Source organism: Schistocerca gregaria, chromosome 1 (assembly GCF_023897955.1).
Source record: "Schistocerca gregaria isolate iqSchGreg1 chromosome 1, iqSchGreg1.2, whole genome shotgun sequence".
In the NCBI taxonomy this organism is placed as follows: domain Eukaryota; kingdom Metazoa; phylum Arthropoda; class Insecta; order Orthoptera; family Acrididae; genus Schistocerca; species Schistocerca gregaria.
This window is the reverse complement of record NC_064920.1, coordinates 923,048,161-923,068,947: the sequence shown is the minus strand read 5'-3', so window position 1 is coordinate 923,068,947 and position 20,787 is coordinate 923,048,161. Positions and strand designations below refer to the sequence as shown.

General features: G+C 41.7%; 1 protein-coding gene across 1 annotated transcript in view; it reads right to left on the bottom strand.

Moving 5' to 3' along the window:
- LOC126275201 (neural cell adhesion molecule 2-like) overlaps nt 1-20,787 on the bottom strand; it is a 1,450,213-nt gene that overhangs the window by 210,250 nt on the left and 1,219,176 nt on the right. The window contains exons 8-9 of the mRNA XM_049977177.1: nt 15,997-16,127; nt 12,183-12,342 (exon numbers count right to left, since the gene is read on the bottom strand). Coding sequence (XP_049833134.1) covers nt 12,183-12,342; nt 15,997-16,127 — 291 coding nt within the window. The remainder of the gene's footprint in view (nt 1-12,182; nt 12,343-15,996; nt 16,128-20,787) is intronic.

Sequence of the window (20,787 nt, the reverse complement as noted above, 5' to 3'; positions counted from 1 at the left end):
GGAGTTACTGACTGGTAGGAAACTAATGTGTAGCTTATTCTTACGTAGTGGATGGGTTCCACATCTACATCTACATAAATGCACCACACGCTACCGAATGCTGCTTGGTGGAGGGTACCCTGTACCATTACTAGTTAATGTCTTTCCTGTTGCGCTCGCAATAGAGCGATGGAAAAACAACTGTTTCTATAGATTTGTATACACCCAGATCTCTCTAATCTTATATTCGTGGTCCTTAGGTGAAACTTACATTGGCGACAGTAGAATCGTTCTGCAGTCAGCCTCAAATGTCGGTTCTCTAAATTCTCTTGATAGCGCTCCTCGAAAAGAGCGTCGCCTTCGCTCCAGTGACTCCCATTTGAGTTCCCGAAGCATCTCCGTAATACTTGGGTGTTGTTCGAACCTACCTGTAACAAACCTAGCAGCCCACCTGTGAACTGCGTCGATGACTTACTTTAATAAGACCTGGTGCACATCCCAAACACTAGAACAGTGTTCAACAATTGTTCGCACTAGTGTTATACATGCGGTCTCATTTATAGATGAACCACACATTCGTAAATTTTTTCCAAGAAGCCGAAATCGACCATTCACCTTCACTACTACGACCCTTACATGCTTACTTCATTTCATACCGCTTTGAATGTTACACATATGTACACTACTGGCCATTAAAATTGCTAAATCATGAAGATGACGTGCTACAGACGCGAATTAACCGACAGGAAGAAGATGCTATTATATGCAAATAATTAGCTTTTCAAAGCATTCATACAAGGTTGGCGACACCTACAACGTGCTGACATGAGAAAAGTTTCCTACGGAGGTCTCATACACGAACAGCAGTAGACCGGCTTTGCCTGGTGAAACGTTGTTATGATACCTCGTGTACGGAGGAGATGTGCGTACAATCACGTTCTCGCCTTTGATGAAGGTCGGATTGTAGCCTATCGCGATGCCGGTATATCACAACGCGACATTGATGCTCGCGTTGGTCGAGAGCCAATGACTGTTAGCAGAATATGGAATCGGTGGGTTCATGAGGGTAATACGGAACGCCGTGCTGGATCCCAATGGCCTCGGAACACTAGCAGTCGAGATGACAGGCATCTTATCCGCATGGCTGTAACGGATCGTGCAGCCACGTCTTGATCCCTGAGTCAAAAGATAGGGACGTTTGAAAGACAACCATCTTCACGAACAGTTCGACGACGTTTGCAGCAGCACGGACTATCAGCTCGGAGACCATGGCTGCGGTTACCCTTGACGCTGCATCACAGACAGGAGCGCCTGCGATGATGTACTCAACGACGAACCTGCGTGCGCGAATGGCAAAACGTAATTATTTCGGATGAATCCGTGTTTGGCGACATCGCGGTGAACGCACATTGGAAGCGTGTATTCGTCATCGGCATACTGGCGTATCACCCGGCGTGATGGTATGGCGTGCCATTGGTTACACGTCTCGGTGACCTCTTGTTCGCATTGACGGCACTTAGAACAGTGGACGTTACATTTAAGATGTGTTACGACCCGTGGCTTTACCCTTCATTCGATCCCGGCGAAACCCTTCATTTGAGCAGGATAATGCACGACAGCATGTTGCAGGTCCTGTACGGGCCTTTTATGGATACAGAAAATGTTCGACTGCTGCGCTGGCCAGCACATTCTCCACACTTCTCACCAACTGAAACCGTCTGGTCAATGGTGGCCGAGAAACTGGCTCGTCACAATACTCCAGTCACTACTCTTGATGAACTGTGGTGTCGTGTTGAAGTTGCATGGGCAGCTGTACCTGTACACGCCATCCAAGCGCTGTTTGACTCAAAGCCCAGACGTATCAAGGCCGTTATTACGGCCAGAGGTCGTTGTTCTGAGTACTGACTTCTCAGGATCTATGCACCCAAATTGCGTGAAAATGTAGTCACATGTCAGTTCTAGTATAATATATTTGTCAAATGAATACCAGTTTATCATTTGCATTTCTTCTTGTTGTAGCAATTTTAATGGCCATTAGTGTATTTAATCGACGTGATTGTGTCAAACAACACACCGCTAGTTCTGTACTCGAATATTACGGGTTTATTTTTCCCAGTCATCTACATTAACTTACATTTTTATACATATCCATCTCGCTGCCACTCGTTACAACAACTAGAAGAAATTTTGCCTCAGTCATCTTGTATCCTCTTACAGTCAGTCAACGACTCTGTCCCGTGTGTACACCACATCAGCAAACAGCCGCAGACTGATGCTTACCCTGTACACCAGATAGTTTATGTACATAGAAAATAACAGCGGTCCTATTACACTTGTCTTTGGCCCCCTGACGATGACCTTGTCCCTGATGAACACTTGCGATCGACGACGACATACAGGGTTCTGGCACTTGAGAAGTTTACCAGCCATTCACATATATGGGAATCAATTGCGTATATTTGTACGTTCGTTAACAGTTGCAGTGTGGCACTGTGCCAAATCCTTTATGGAAATATAGGAATACTGAATCCGTTTGTTTTACTTCATGGATGGTACAGTAATCAGCTGCAGTTTCTTTTCAGATATGCAGTGTGCTTACATTATGACAATACACAGAGATGGATTTGTGTACCACAGTTTCTGCTCTCTCCTTCTTTCCGCCATTTTAACTTCACCCAACATCTGCAAAACTCAACAGTCATCACATGTTACGTACACTGAGTGTCATAGAAGTGCAGCACCCAGAAAGAAAGGAGAAAACAAAATGAAGCTTTACTGGTTAAATTGTTCTGTGATGTTACTGCAGTCATTAGAATATTGAGTTAAATTTACCAAGTCCTTGGAAGTAGTCCACAAATCGACAGGACCTTGTTCTCCGTCTGACTTGAATGCAGGCAGTGATTCGGTGGGGATGGCTTCATGAAGTCGTCCTACCCACTCCTGAGGCAAGCTGGCCAACAACTGCTGTAACTGATCCCTGATATCCTCAATAATGGCACTGGGTGTAGGTGAGGTCCGGAAACGTGCTACAGATACTGTATCGGTTACAGATCGCGGGATCCTACAGTTCACAGGAGTACCTAAATGCCAAGAAAATTATTCACAGAGACACGAGGACGCAGCATGACCGTGACGTACTGCTGTGCCGACAGAGATTCCTCAACAAAAAATCAACCATGAACTCACATCACGACGTCAGGAGTGCACACTTAGGTGCCTCGCCAATGGTTTGTCGAACCAGTTTCACATTATTTCTCTACCAATCCATTCTCGAGTAACGCGTTAGAAACGAACACATCTTTCTGCGCAAGTTGTAATTTCTCTTATTTTGTTACGATGATCATTTCTCATTTTTTTTAGGATGGAGGCTTTAAAATATTTTCCTATTCAGAGAAGATAGATGGTGATTGAAAGTTTTTGCAAATATCTCGCCACAACGTAAAGCGCCTTTGTTTGAACGATTCCCATCCCAACGCGTATCATGCCTGTGACAGCCATTCCGTTGGACCACGATAATACAAAAAAGCTGTATCTTTTGAATTTTTTGAAGTCCTTTGTCAATTATATTTCATACGGATCTCACACCGCACAACTAGAAGCCGAACAAGAATAATGTAAGCAATCCCTTTAACAGACACTTTGCAATTTTTTGTCTTTGTTTTACTGTCCCCACTGCGTGACCGCTCCCATACAACTAATCCCAAGTATTTAGCGGAATTTTCAGCCTTTAGATTACTCTAATTTGTCGCATAACCGAAATTCAGTGCATTCCTTTTAGGAATCAGATGGATGACTTCACACTTATCATTATTAGGGTCAGTTTTCTCAGCATACTTATACGGTATCTCAAGCTTATCGCCATTGGTTTTGAACTCCTGATGTCTTAAGTAAACGGTGTGAAGCATGCTCAGAATGTCTCCTAAATTGTTGATGAAGATTAAGAACATCAGAGGGCCTTTTATACTTCCTTTGTGAAAGCCGGATATTACTTCTGTCTTACTCGACTACTTCCCGCCCATTTCTATGAACTGTAACCTTACTGACAGAAATAACGAGTCCAGTCGCAGATCTGAGACGATACTCTATACGAACCCAATTACATTAGAAGTCACTTGCGAGTAACAGTAGCAAAAGCCTTCTGGAAATCTAGAAATACGGAATCAATTTGAAATCTCCTGTAGATAGCACTCATTACTTCGTGTGAATAAAGAGCTACTTGTGTTTGACCAGAATATTATTTTCTGCATCCGTTCTGCGTATAAATAAATCGTTTTCTTCCAGGTAGTTCATAATGATCGAACTCAGCAGAATTCCAAAATGCTACTGCAAATCGAAGATAGTGATATGGGTCAATAATTCAGCGGATTACTCCCATTTGTTTTCCCAAGTGTTGATGTGCCCTATGCAACTTCGCAGCCTTTAAGAACTGTAGTTCATTCAGGATCGTTCTTCGATTGAATATCTATAAAATAAATTACGTAAAGCTAACTTGAACATTTACAAACACACGTTTTTGTCAGACTGTTTCCATGGCTTCAGTTTTACATTAAAGTAAAAAAGGAAAATATCCTCTCACTTATCTTTTAATTTTTTCTTCACAAAGCGTGTGCTTTGTGATCAGATAGCAGATACGGTGTTAAGACCAGGTGCTTTGCGACCGGAAAACCAACGACGTCGATATAGGTCTCAACGTGGATCCTGCGCTACTTCTTTGTGTAAGCCGCTCCCCCCCCCCCCCCCCCCCCTCCCTCTAACCGTCGCTGCCCATGTAAAACAAGCCATCTGCAATTTTGTATACTTATAAGTTTATCAAGTTTCATTTGTGCGTTCGTAAATTTCATAGTTAAAAAAATTTGAAAAAAATTTACTGAAAAAGACTGTATTGATGCAAGAGATTACGAGTATCACGGTAGGACATCAGTAACAGGTTTTATAAATTTGCTAAAATAACTTAATGCAAAACAAAATTCATACTTAATGTTTACAGCCACTACTATACTTTAGTTTCAGTATGATGCATAATGAAGCTAGGTTTTATTTGTTCCTCATAAATTATCAATGATGCATAAATGACAAAATCGAAATAAAAGAAAACTCTCAAATTAAGAGCGGAGAAAACATCAGATCCCAAGGAACTGTACTTCTGTTGTAATTTTACTTCGCATTTCTTTGGTTCAAGCAAAGGAAACGCATTGACTTCACCACTGAAATTACGTTAAACAGCTGTATCGAATTTTATTGACAATGTACCTTAATTTGATAATCTGCTTACGTCCATTCTCGACCTTAAGTAGTTTTTTATCATTTTTAATTTGCTGTATCCGCTTTTCATAACTATCCTCAGAGTTATTTCAAAGTCTGGAAAACCATCTGCCGACTCACACTTTGAAAAGAATAATTCAAGAATATACAAATGGGAGGCCGCCTCAATGTTCTTCAGCATCTCTTTCAGCACGAACCGGGATGGAGCTATTTTGTTAACTACCCCCACTGTATCGATATACTGCTACATCTGGCACCGAAACCAGCTGCACATTTATCGGGATAAGGTGCAGAGCTTTCATTTAAGGCGTCACTGGTGTCGGATAAAGTGATGTGGTATATGTCGATTTGTTTTCGATTTTATTTATTATTCTTTGAAATATTCTGAGGTAACGTAGCTCCAGTCTTGTGTCAGCAGAAATCAAAAGCCTTCGATGAAATATCGTATGTGTTTCACTATTCGTCTGCAGACTCTTCGATACTACAATATCATAGTGCAGTAACAGCAAGATCTGCACTGCTTGTCCGTTTTCTCTGAGCGTTGTTTACCTTGGCTTATGTCTACTATTAATCGTCGTGGATTTCGCATATTAATTAGGGTCTGTGGTTCCAAGTGCTTCCCTGATTTGGTTGTCTTCGCAGGTGGCTTGTCTTGGTACGCTGAGATTTCTTCAGGTGGCGTCTCCTGTTATAGATTTAGGTGTGCCGCCGGCCCTTTGTAGCTATCCCTAATTGCGTAATTTTGCCTTAAGTGATTGATTAGTGGGTTTGAGGAAAGATGTGATTCATCCACATAACCATCACGGGTCATGTCGATGGCTGTTTTTCCGTTGCTTCGTGACAATAATTTACGGGTACGCATCTCAGAATGCGAACAATCCTTCTAAGTGCTATATATTGCAAATTGCGAAGCCTCTAGCAGGGGCCTGACCGCGTTGCCCCAAATTATGCATGCATAAGCCTATACTAGTCCTATGAATGCTCTGTAGACATGCAGGTCGCTTTCGGTGGTCAGTGTTAAATTTTCATTGATGAATGGGTCCAGTGGTCCCAGGCGTTGTAACATCTTGCGCCGGGTTTCTTCATTGTGGAGTCTTCATGTTAATCCTCTGTCCAAGGTAATCACTGCGTATTTGGCTCACATTGGCTGTCCCAAATAACTTGACAATAGCTAAGTCAGGCTGGAATCTCTTTGCTAACAATAACACCTGGCTTTTAATAGCGTTAAAGCAAACACTTTTCTCTGCTGACCATTGCCTAAGTCCACTGCAGGCTTCGTGTAATCATATATTAAGAATTTTAGGCCATCTGCTTCTTGAGATGAGCGTTGTATCTTCAGCATAAAATCTCGTCAAATTCGCGGTGAGCTTGTAAACACCACTGTGGCACTGCAGCTTGCACACGCTTTCAATCGATACCGCGTCCGATATCCTCATCATACATGTGCGTCCTGATAGATAGTTGTTAAGCAGTCTGACGTATGCTGCTTGTATTCCGTAGGCAAGAGCTTGGTGTAGAAGCCCGTGATGCCACATACTATCAGAGGCTGTAGTGACGTCAAGGAGGATGATATCGCAATATTAGATTTGATTGACCGCTAATACTGCTTCCTTTGTCACTCGCTGCAGCTGGTGAATGGTGGAGCGGTTGACTCTAAAAGTGCTTTCCAGAAATTGTGTGTAGTTTTTCAGTCTTCTGATGGACTCTTGTAAGTAATAGCAGTTCAGAAATTTTCCTCGGCTAGGGGAGCAGACTGATCGGTCTGTAGCTCTTCAGGTCAGATCTGTCTTTGGCTATGATACTTCGCTTCCAACTATTGTAAATCTTCCGGGTTCGTATGGCGTTGAAAATTTGGAGATGCAGATGACTGCTTGACGTGTAAGTCTTTTCAGCATTCCGGCGTCGACTGAGTCGTGTCCTGGAATCTTCTTCTTTGGAAGGCTTTTCCGACTGTTTCGTACTTCGTTTTGTTTTCGCTGATTGGATTGGTCGACTTCAGCAAGGTAGTTACCTGTATTTAGCTAGCTGCTGTAATGTCTTGAAGATACCCATTGTTCAATACGGCCAAGCTAAGTAAGTGTCAGCCGCGTGAACCCAGCTCACCCCTGCCACATTGTCGTTATCGTCAGTCCGAACACCGGCTTGGTGCACGTCTGAATGTTTATCTATATTGTGAAAGCCTCTTCATCTTCGAGTAACTACTACAACCTACACCCATTTCGAAGTGCTTACCGTATTCATGCATCTATGCATCTCGAATTTTTACCGCCATTAATTACTTCCATTACAAACTGAGTATTCCTTGGTGCCACAGGATGTGTCCTATCATCAGTCCTTTCACGTTGTCCCATAAAAATCTTTGTTACCAATTCAGTATAATACCTCGTCGTTACTTATTCGATTTACCCAACTAATCTTCAGCATTCGTCAGCAGTGCAGTATCTCAGACATTCTGTTCTCTCCTGTCTGAACTACATTTCGACTACGTATCACTTCTTGGTAATCTACACCCCGCACAAAAAACAGCAGAAAAATCTCTCTAACGCTTGAATTTATAATATATATAAACAGATACCACTCTTCTAGTGTTACTTTCTTTGCTATTGGCAGTCAATATGTTATAAAATTTCAGAAACAGTCAAAATCTAAACGCAGCAGCCCATTACAAACAGTACTGTGAGGTGCTTAAAAAAGTTATTAGGAAGGCAAAAAGTATGTGGTATGCAGATAGAATAGCTAAGTCTCAGGATAAAATCAAAACCACATGGTCAGTCGTAAAGGAAGTGGCTGGTCTGCAGAGACAGGTCGTGGATATAGAATCAGTGCGTAGTGAGGATGTCCGTGTTACATAAGTCGCATATATGTACAGTATTTAATAAACACTTTCTGAATATAGCAGGTGAAGTAAATAGAAATCTTGTCCCAACAGGGAACCATATACCGCTCGTAGATAAAAGTGTTCCGAGACTGTTACCTGAAATGTTCCTCCATGAAACTGACAAGAGGGAGATTGAGTTAATAATTAAATCACTAAAGACAAAGAACTCTCATGGATATGACGGGGTATCTAGCAGAGGACTGAAGTATTGTTCTTTGCATGTTAGCCGAGTTCTTAGCCATATATGTAACTTTTACTTTAGGAGTGGTCGGTTTCCTGACCGATTAAAGTACCCGGTAGTGAAGCCACTTTATAAAAAAGGAGACAGGGTTAATGTTGACAATTATATACCTATTTGTATGCCATCAGTGCTTGCTAAAGCTATTGAGAATGTTGTATACAGAGTTTCTGGAGCATTTAAATTCACATAATTTGCTGTCAAATGTACAGTTTGGTTTTAGAAATGGCTTAACAACTGAAAATCCTATATTCTCTTTTCTCTGTGAGGTTTACGACGGATTAAATAAAAGTTTACGAACGCTAGGTGTTTTCTTTGATTTAACGAAGGCTTTTGACTGTGTTGACCACGAAATATTACTGCAGAAGTTGGACCATTATGGGGTAAGGGGAGTAGCTTACAATTGGTTCGCCTCTTACTTTAAGAACAGAAAGCACAAGGTAATTCTCCGAAATATTGAGAGTGGTAGTGATGTTCAGTCCCAATGGGGCATGTTAAGTGGGGTGTTCCCCAAGGGTCGGTCCTGGGGCCACTGCTGTTTCTTATTTATAGTACTACAGGTGATTCAAAAATATTTCTGTTTCTGATGACACCAGCTTGGTTGTAAAGGATCTTGTGTGTAAAATTGAAACATTATCAAATAATGTAGTTCATGAAATAAGTTCGTGGCTTGTGGAAAATAATTTGATGCTAAATCACAGTAAGACTCAGTTTTTACAGTTTCTAACTCACAATTCAACAAGAACTGATATTCTGATCAGACATAATGGGCATATTATAAGCGAGACGAAACAGTTAAGTTCCTAGGCGTTCGGATAAATAGTAAACTGTTGTGGAAAGCCCATATTCTGGATCTTGTTTAGAAACTAAGTGCTGTTTTATTTACCATTAGAACAGTATCTGAAATACGTGACAGTTCAACACGAAAAGTAGTCTACTTCGCATATTTTCATGCGCTTATGTCATATGGTTTTATTTTTTGGGGCAATTCTTGTGATTAAAAAGGGTATTTTTGGCTCAAAAATAGGCTGTTCGAGCTACATGTGGTGTAAGCTTGAGAACCTCTTGTCGACCCCTGTTCAGTAGTCTGGGAATTCTGACATTGCCCTCACAGCATATATTTTCTTTAATGTCGTTTGTTGTTAGCAATATTTCCAAGAGTCAGCAGCTTTCACTCAGTTAATACTATGCAGGAATCAAATCTGCATGTGGAATGCACTGCCTTGACTCTTGTGCATAAAGGAGTGCACTATTCTGCTGCATCCATAAGCTACCACAAGAACTCAAAAATCTTAGCAGTAGCCCAAACGCTTTCAAGGCTAAACTGAAGAGTTTCCTCATGGATTACTCTTTCTATTCTGTCGAGGAGATCCTGGAAGAGCTGAAAAATTAGGCAAATTCCAGTGTTACATTTTTGATTTTCTTTATTTAAACCTACGAATTATCGCCTGAATACGCTTCTTGCATTTCATTTTATCTGTTTCTAGTATCGTGTTATAATTTCATGTACTGACTCGTTCCATGACCATGGAGACTTCTCCTTAATTTGGTCTCACGGAACAATAAACAAATAAAAAATTAAATAAATAAATCTTTGCCTGTTATCAGATATTTTGATAACCAACAAGCAAAACCTCTCTATTAATTTTGATGATGATGATCATGTTTGATAGTGCACAGAAATCTCGTCTCTAGTGACGATGGAGTTGAGGTATTCCTCGCCCTGAGTACCATGATCTTGAAGAAATTCTTGGGCCGCTTCAACTCGTTGACGTTTGTGGTCTTTGGTCAACATTCTTGCCACCCACTTCGCGCAAACCTTAGCATATCCTAGATTCTCCGTCAAAATCTTGTCAATAGAGGTTTTTCTGGCATCAGGGATAATTTCGAAGAGCTAACGAAGCGTCACTCTTTAATCTGAGAGCACCGCTGCTTCCACTTTTGCGATTGTTTCTTCAGAAACTGATGGCAGTCCGCAACGTTCCTCGTCATGAACGTCAGTACGCCAGTTCTTGAACTCTCTGCACCATTTGCGCACGTGTTGTACGCTCATACACTTGTCTCCATAGATTTTGCATAGCTGGGAATGGATTTCTGGCGGAGCATTGTTTTTTGCAGACAGGATACGGATCACCGAGCGCAGCTCACACCTGGCAGGCGATGCGAGGGAGAGATCCATCACGTACGGCTGCCAAGGCAAGACTGAGCTACACAAGCAGTTCGATAGGGAAGGGATTTTGGAGTGGGGGGACCAAGGTACAATACAGAATCGCGGGATCCACCATACCAGCGCTTTTCAGGACTCTAGCGCCATGGGAACCTTATTTTACGAACACAGGTACACAATTTTAAACTACGTGTTAGTGACAGTTAAATTATGCCCTGTGCAGAGTTATACCAACTGGCTTCCTTTTTAATTCCTTCCTCAGCCCACGTTCCTCTCCTATTTTTCCTTGTCTTCCATTTCCTTCTACCAAATTCCATTCACTCATAACAACTAAGTTTTGTTCTTCCTCAACTGTCTGAATAATTCCTTTTATGCACTTACACGTTTTTTTCAGATTCTTCATCATCTATGGAGATAGTTAGCATATAAATGTGCACTTCTGTGTTGCCTATTGAAATGGTTCAAATGGCTCTAACCACTATGGGACTTAACATCTGAGGTCATCACTACCCCAGAACTTAGAACTACTTAAACCTAATTAACCTAAGGACATCACATACGTCCATACCAGAGGAAGGATTCGAACCTGCGTTCGTAGCGGTCGCACGGTTCCAGACTGAAGCACCTAGAACCGCTCGGTCACAACGGCCGGCGTGTTGGGTATTGACTTTGTGTCTACCTTGGCTATGACAATACGTTCATTATACTGTTCAAAGCAGTAAACCGAAATTCCTACTTCCTTATTCATTACCAGACCTACTCGTACATTACCTCGATCCGATTTTTTCTCATGTGACCAGAATCCGATTCCTTCCACCACCGACCTTCCGCAATTCCCAGTACATCTAATTTAAACCCACCATTGCCCTTTTTTTTAATTTTCTAACCTAGCTATTCGATTAAAGGTCACAATATTCAACGAACTGACCCGCAGATTGCCGGTTTTTGCTTCCGATGACGGAATTTTCCTAAGAAGTTCCCACCCGAATATCCAAATGGGGGACTGTTTTAGCACCGGAATGTTACCCAACAGGATGTCATCGTCATTAAGCAATATTGTAGAGTTTTATGTCCTCGAGAGAAATAACAGTCGTAATGTTGCCTTTCTTTCAGCCGTTCGCAGCGCATCAAGTCAAAGTTCACTGATATTACAAGGCAGATTAGTCAATTATCCAGGCTGTTGCCCCTGTAAATACTGTGAGACACGCAAGAGAACCATTTTCGGCAAGGTTTATTGACTGTTGCCACATAAGCCATCATAGTGACACACATCTGCCCGATAGTAGTCGTTTCTTCATGATGCTTGGGACGACGCTGTGGTAACTGTATGCGTTCACTGTCGAGGGGCGAGGGACAGGCTTCTTCTCGTAGGCAGAAGATTGGAACACCACCCTGCCCCCCCTCCTTTGTGCCAGTGTCCTTCGGTGTTGCAAATCTCGCCACCTCCCGTGGTGGATCCCGTGATATAGGAAAGCCTCCAAACATTTCGCAATAAAAAAAATTAATGAATCGTCACGTTCTGTTATTTATTTTAATTTCAATCTGTATAAAAAAAACGACATAGAGTCCACTGTACGTTTTCATAGAGAGGAAATGTTTTAATTGTTAAATACCGCCATCATTGATGTTCGAAGAAGACGTGATGGCCTGATACTCACACTTGACGTCGAGGTTGAAGGCGTTGCTCTCGGTGTCGCCCTCCGAGTTGCTGGCAACGCACGTGTAGAGACCGGATCGCTGCCGCTTGACCGCTTGCAGCACCAGCGTCTGATTGCTCAGCAGCGTGCCGGCGCTCGGGTTGCTGTGTAGCTGACGTCCCTAACAGGCATAAACATGAAGCTCAGCTGCTGTTGCTTCCAGGTCTATTTCCTCGTGAAAGGTCGTAATGTTTCTGTAGATTGCAAGAGAACAAAACTAAATCATTACCAAAATAAACTGCTTGCCATTGAAATCGCAACGCCAGAAAGAAGGCACCGAAAAATCGTCAAACCGGTACGAAACGTATTCGGGCTTTAATAAGTAAATTTTTAACATTTTAGCGCAATCGCACAACAAACATGGTTGTAATGCCATCTACATTCTGTAAATGTTCGGAATGATTTTGTAGAGGAGTGCTCATTAAGGAATAGAATTTTATTGTTGTATATGTGTGAATATCGTCCTGTATGTAGGAAAAAGGTGCTGCAAATTGTACCATTATGTTGGTGTTCGCGTTGCTATGAATCCCACTGTTGTCTTGCGGATATGGTATCGATGAGTTCAGAAGGGCCATAATCAGTTTCACACTTCATATCAATGTCCACAGGTGACTAGCTCCCTATTAGACAGACTTAATGTTCGACTGCCAGTGCAAGATCAAACCGCCAAGTAACGTACGTTCAATCAAGAAATGGATTTCCTTGCGGCAGGAGAGTATCCAAGCGGATATTGGAAACATGTATGAAGCAACACAGATTGTCAGCACAGTGACCATTGTTGCGGCTTCGCTTATCGCTTGCCGACAGTGGCGCACCCAATAACCACACGGAATAGACATAACGTTGTGTTTTCACACGAGTCCTAGTTCAGCATGCAGCATCACGATGGACGGATTCCTTTGTCCAAACTCTGAGGATATCGAGGGTAGAATGATTGCATTTGCCATCGTTATATAGACTCAGCAGCTGGTATGATGGAGTACCATAAGGTACACAACACGATCACCTCTGGTACACATAGGCAGTAATTTGTTCTTTTCAGGTGCGTTATGGTTGATGGTTCTGCTTTATCGTGGACGTCTCTGTTACGTCACCATTCAACAAAACAAACAGACCGCATGTAGCCCGTTCTCTCGTGAGCTACCTTGTTCGGCCTTTGTACTGACCAGCACTTCAGCCAGATCTCTTACCCACCTCGTCTTAAGTTGCTGAGAAACTGCGCTCTGTCCAGTACGATCGATTAACTCGGTCATTGGTTTGAAGCAGCGTAGAGTGAAATACCTTATGTGTCATCCAAGCTCAGATCGACTCGTTGCCCGGCCGATACAGAATCGTTGTTGCTCTCAAAAGTGGTAGCTCTGAGCTTTAAATTTCAGATTCTATGTACCTTCCAATCAATGTAAGTTTAATGACGTAGGCCTCATTTTTACTCTGTGCAAGCAAGTAAAATTTTGTTATTTGCTATTTTTCCTGATAATGCAGTTTCATTGGCCAGCAGCGTCTTTATTTAACTATCCGTCGTGCTTTTCCATCATTAGAGAGATCTGTATGATTTTACTTAGTGCGTGTTTACCGAAACAAGAAAAAACTGGAACCACTGTGCATCTGAGTTAACTACGAGATCTTATTTATTTAGCATATGGCTGGTACAGGGATATCAGTGTTTACATACAGAGATATACACATATAGATATACGTAAAACTATTACCAGTTACATTGTATGGCATTTTCTTTGCATTTTAGCCAGTATCATATCTCAAATGTGAGAAACACCTTAATACAACACAATTGAAAATTAAGTGACCTAGTAAAGTAGCTACGTTGCATTTTCTTAAACTGTCAGTCCTGTATGAAAGAGTGAACTCATTTTACATACGTACGTTACACATAACTACGTATCATAAAGTGAAAATTGAAGTAACAACTGTCGCTGTCCTCATATGATGAAGATCATTTGTCTGAGTGTCACACTGAAGTGTTCTTTGTTGTACCGAGAGATTTTTTCGAAGTGCACGTCTAAACGTTTTGCTACTATGCCCGATTGTCGCAAAAGGTATTTTTTATTCATTGTAAATTTTACACAATGTTAGCATCGATCAATGAAAAAGTTGACAAGAGAAAATCAGTTGAATTAGGTGAGAAGTGCCCTCACTATTTGTTAAGATGTTCCTAATTTTTGAAGTAACGCGTGGGTTCCATTGTTTCAAATTAGTAGCGTGCCATTCCACAGGGATTCTTCGATTATAAGGAAGATAATCGTTTAGCATTCCGTTAAAGATGAGCTCCTTACCCACATCAAGAGCTAGAGTAGGACAGCTTCAAGGAAACAAACCAGAAGTATCACTTACAAAAGAATTATTCTATTGCCGTTCTTGATCTACTTTGGAAACTGAGGAAATTTCTGTGTGAGTTTTCATTATCTGAGACACTTAAAGTATGCTATCCTGCTCGATCCCTTCAGCGAGTTTCAGAGAGTAAGCTGGCGAGAAACCTCAGAATCCATTATCGCTTGCGGCAGTTAGTCACGAATGATATGTACATCTACATGATTCCGCTGAAATTGAAAACTAGGTGTCTGGCAGAGGATTCATCGAATCACCTTCAAGCTATTTTTCTTCACCTGCTCGCTCGAACACCACGCGTGAAAAACGAAGACTTAAACATTTCTCTGATTTCTCTTATTATGATGTTCAGTTCTACCTGTGTAGTGGGAGCTAAAAAAATATTTTCCCATCGGAGGATCAAATTCGTGATTGAAATTACATGAGGAGACACAATCGCAAAGAGAAATGCCATTCTTTTAATCACTGCCACCCAAATTCGCGTATAGTATTCGCGGCACTGGATGAGTCCAAGGTTTAGATTAAACTTCTTTAAAACTGCTGTAGCACATTGAAAAGGAAAGAGGCTCCATATATTAGTAATAATTGGGAAAACTACTATTTTTCTTATTTGTTTCGGGTAATTCCTTGACGTTTAACATTTTCGTGTTTAGTTAATCCCCAGAAATAAAATGTAATTAATACGACATATATTGTTTCAAGTAAAACCGTATCTTAGTATTACTACTAGGAGATAACGGGATGAGACACACTGCCTCCCCAAGAGTTCCCGTTTCATACGTATTAAGCTCATGTGGCACGCATACTGCGTTAATTTTGAATGTAACTGTCGCAAAGATTTATCCGATATTGTGTACTTCTGAATCTTTGTCAGAAACTGCATGACACGTTCGTTTGGCAACCAAACAAACAAAATGTTTCTTAATTGAATTAAATTTCCAAAAAAGAGGAGTTACACGATGTGAATAGATGTGGTAAACTTCAGCTGTTATACCCAAGTAACGTGTTCAGCTGTTTAACTGATATCTACACAATAAGTTACGATTCCTTTTTCAGAATGATAAGACCAGAATTGCTGCGAAAAGTATAAACACAACTGAAACAAATAAGAAGCTAACAAAATCAGAGACCAGTTATGTTCCCTGTGACCACAAAAGAGACCGTTATAAACGACAAAGAAATCCCCTCAAGACAAGAAAGATAAATTTGTCTTAACATGAAATTGTACACGAAACAACACACAGAGCACACCATTGATGCAACAGGCAGAAGGAGGAAATAAAATTATTATGATGCGAAGCATTTTGGATGGAACTGAAATATTTCAGAGGTTTTAGATGTTAGATATTGTCCTAACTAAGAGTACGTACAAGAGCTCATAAATAAATGTAGCTGGAATGAGAATAAAGGGAGAAACAGTTAATGAACTCACATTGTGCCTCCAGACGACTTTATGGATCCAAGGGTTGGCGCGAACGTTGCACTCGAAGTAGACGTCGACACCCTCGCGGATGGCGCTGCCGTTGATATTGCTGCCCAGCTCCAGGTCCACGATGGGACTGTCTACAAAAAACAGGTCACTGCTTCCGATCACACTTCACCAGCCACCATGACGAGCAAATCGCTCTCTCATTATTGGTAGACTTTCACCAACCCAGGACCAGCTTTTTACTTAAAGTCTCCTTATTCCTTAAAGAAATAGTGACTAATGAAATGTGGATAAGATCTTGAAATCCCCTTAGAAGAACTAATTAATTACTGAGCAGATAAACCTCTTAAATAATATGATTTTCAAACAGCTGAGCCGAACTGAACGTACTCAGACATTTCTCTCTTTAATTATTCTGTTCATCACTAAACTGACCCATAATATTTTTAGCGCAACGCAATCTGATTTTTAATAATCCCTACAGAAGAATGACCCTGACTAACAATAAGCAAGGCAGCGAGCGCCAATACTGCCAGCTTAATGAAACTACTGTTAGGCATAGTTAGCAAATGAAATATTTTGATAGACAACAAATGACAGATTTAGCTTAATAGGGTTCAAAAGTCATAATATATACATCAGTTCATGACATCCAGTCTTACAAATTTACCGTCTCTGTTTAGATCATCCGCCCCCAAAACTCCGCTATCTCACTCCCCACATCCACCACTGCTGGCGGCTCACCTCCAACTGCGCAACCACTGCACAACACTACAATAGCAAATTCCAACAATTCCACCAAGCCACAGACTGCACAAAGCACAGCCTCCGATTTTAATACAAAGCACTACGTGCCGTTTCCAATATAAAAACTTAATCAGCCTACTAACAATCTGAATAAGTGAGAATTTTTTTATCTTTATGCTGATAAAACTTGTAAATTAACGTTGCGCCATTGGGACAAAAACTAGCACAATCACTTTTAAAACGGGAACAACCACACTTGCTATGTATTGTCGTATCGACTTAACTTAAAAAGTATGTGACGGCAGACATATCTTAGGCAATGCTAATCCTATAGCCACCAATAGGTCCCAGGCCACGGCACAGTTGTAGTAAGGATGCAGAAAACAACAAAATATCTTGAGGGAATTAGGATCATAATAAAACAATATAGCAAGTGCTGAGGAAAGTATTTTAAGTATGTTGACAAGGTAAGAATACCTTTCACCGTTGTGTTATTTTAAAACGTAGGATTCTTTTACGTTACGACACGGCTTTTGCTGGAAGATGGTTAGGAGATAAACCTAGGAGAATGATCAAGAAAAAGAAGACACTCAAATGGTTCCATTGTTATAAACACCGCGGAGGAAATTTGCTACTGAGTCACTACGTGAACATATTTCTATAAATAGTTTAAGAAGAATTAAAGACATTACATTTGATAGCACAAATATAGAGTGCAGTTATTGTACTCGTGACTACGAATGACAAAGTCTCAGTTTTGAGGTTGATGTTGCAGACTACAGAAGTGCCCGAGAAATTTCTCATATAGAGCTCCACTCATCACAGTACAAACAGTCCTGGCTATAGGATAAGGCAAACGTTGCCGAAATAAAGGCTGCGAATTTTGGACACTAATTATTATAACTAGGGTCCAAAGAGACTCCACGAGCTGTCAAGATCATCCAATGTCAAGAACACTTCCTTTTCTGAGACAATGCGCCCAATCTTCTCTTCAAGACAGTCACTTGACCATGCTACTTTTATTAATGACCTGTCATCGTTTATTATCCAGTAAGTACAATTAATGACATATCACTTTTATCATCGTCATTAACGACCTGTCGCATTTATCATTATTATCTATAACCCAATTGTAATAATATATAACCCAAAAATAATGTCTTTTCCAATCAGCCTAAAAACGTCTCACCACTCCCCTGGTCTTACTGACTCGTCACTTGTGTTATGTTCACCTTAGTCAATTTTTTTAAATTTTTAGCAAAGTATTGTGACCAGTTACATTTCTGAAATGTACGATCGTCGTTTTCCTGCTGTTTCGGGGCTACGTTTTACAATTATACTGATGTTGAAAAATACATAGCGTTCCTGGTGCAGATGCGACCCTACACTGTGATATTTCTAGTTAACAGCATCGTTCTTTTCTGCTACCGGCATTCCGCAGATGTGCTTTGACAGACTCTGAACTTGTGCCACAATGGTGTTCAATCATCACCTCAACTAGTTGTAGAACGTTTTGAATGGCCTCGCATGCAAAAGGATTGTCATGAGTGGAGTCGTGCTTGCATTCAGTGAAGCACAGATAGATATCCCGTTGCATGCAAGCACCAGTGGGAGATTTTCCAGATACCACGAAACGGTTTGCCACATGTGCACATCAATGTAGAAGGTTCGGTACTTCCATCAAGTGGTTAGAGCTATTTCTTAACAACAACCGATTGGTTCACTGATTGGCCAAAAGCAATACCAGTCTACAACATTTCAGCAGCCTTTTTCTTGAACTGGATTTCGCACTTCGGTTGGCCGCTGTACATCATCAAAAACAGCCGGTGACAGTTTACATCAGAACTATTTACTCAACTTATCAAATTCGGCGGCGGTATTCACCACAGTACAACAAGCTGTCATTCCACTAGCTACGGCATGATTGAATGTTGACTCTCTTTTTTCAAAGCTGCACAGATGTTTCATGGCTTTAGCTGAACAACAGCCTTACCGATGGACCAGCTTGATTTTCGCAATACATATAAACCATACCAAGATTCTTCATCAGCAGGACTCGTAGTGCTTCGCCACACAACTCCCTCGAGAATTAATCGATCCAGGTTCTCTGTAGCTTCCTAACAACGACCAAACAGGCTTTGTTTGTTGTCTGAAACAACATAGTGGTCTCATTCGCAGTTATCAAGCATCTGGACACGGTACGAGACGTAGTTACGTTCATCATGATTACAAACATGCACACGTGGCATGCTGCACACAGACGAAGTCAAACCATCGCTACAATTGCCTTCCACAGTCCACATCATGTCTTCGAAAGAGGAGCACGAACTCTGGAATTTTAGTTGATCCGTGTCGGCTTCCTTCCCATTTGCAAATTGCCCGCCTCGTCTGCATGAGGTCACGGCTGTGGTGTAGAGTGCGCTGTTTCTCTAGAGGAGGTGGTGGTGACGTCGCGAACGGGGAAGCGAGGTGTTGTAGCAGGGATAGTGAGCTGGGACCGGAGGCGCTTAGGGGGCGACGTCCTTCTCTCTCAATGTGAAGGGGGCCATATGGCTCTACGCTGTGGCAAGGCATACTGACTTTGGGCGTTAGGAAGTTTGTGCGTGTACAATGGCTTCCTGGAGTCAAGCCCTTTCTTGGTGTAGAGCTCACTTAGGTCTTCCTGAGTTGAGTATTTTGCGGTGCGGTAATCTAGTTGTACCTGGTAGCTGATACGTGGTCGCGGAATTAAGGACCCATGTTGCTTTTTCGTCTAGTGTGAATTTTGGCTCCGACCAACTCATTTTTTGTCAGAAGGCGTAGATCGAACTTACGCAAGTGGGCGTGATTTCTCCGGGCGTGTGAGGGTCTCATTGCCCCGCCGGTCTCATTCCCGGTATCTTTATATATTGGGGAGAAGCCGAGTTGTAAATTTCTGGCTAGTTAGGTTTCTTATTCATTGCTCGACAGTACTTCTGCAATTGTTTTTCTATTAAACCACTTCGTTTTGTGATACCTACAGTGCGTGTGTACTATAAAAGCTTAGTCAACTATAGCTGTCTCGCTGAGCGGTGTAACTGTGGCAGTGTGAGAGTGCAGGGGTGGCCCGGAATTTGACGCGCCTATTTCAGCATCACGGACAGCGTGGGATGCCGCCTTATGGGCTTCTTGGGCCGCAGTGTCTTGCCACGCGGGCCTACACCGTCTTCGCCGAGATGATCACAGCTCGCTGAGTTACGCAATTGTAATCTGTTCACTGTTTCATGTAACTGTTGTGTTCCTCTTTCTAAAGGTGTAAGCAGTGAGTTATGTAATTGTAATCTTTTAAGTGTTTCGTGTAACTGCTCTTTTGCTGATTCTAAGGGCCTGAACGGCCATTTATTCTATGTCTGTTTGGTAGCCCTTGTTTTAACAATATAATATGTTTTTAAACTTAAATAATATTGTCTTACATTAATACGGGAAGCTACTTCTGTTGTAAATTGCTCATTCTTTTGGTTGAGTAACTTATTTAACGTGTCAATTCCCCACACCCTTCTTTCTTTTAATTGGAAATTTGTGGTAAGTACCAATGGGACCAAACTGCTGAGGTCATCGATCGCTAGGCTTACAATTAATGTAACTTAAACTATCTTCCGCTAACGACAAAATACACACACACACACACACACACACACACACACACACACACACACATGCCCGATGGTGGAGGACTCGAACTGCTGACTGGGGAAGCAGCGCGAACCGTGTCAAGGCGCCTCAGACCGTACTCTGGGCGGCTTTCTTTTAATGTCGGTGGCTGTAACACCAATGCTCCTTGTACTTGTTTTGACCACAGTTGACTGTATTCCTAGGCGCGATGCCTGGATGCAAATAGATTGATATTTAGTTCAATGGTTCAAATGGCTCTGAGCCCTATGGGACTTAACTGCTGAGGTCATCAGTCCCATAGAACTTAGAACTACTTAAACCTAACTAACCTAAGGACATCACACACATCCATGCCCGAGGCAGGATTCGAACCTGCGACCGTAGCGGTCGCGCAGTTCCAGACTGAAGCGCCTGGAA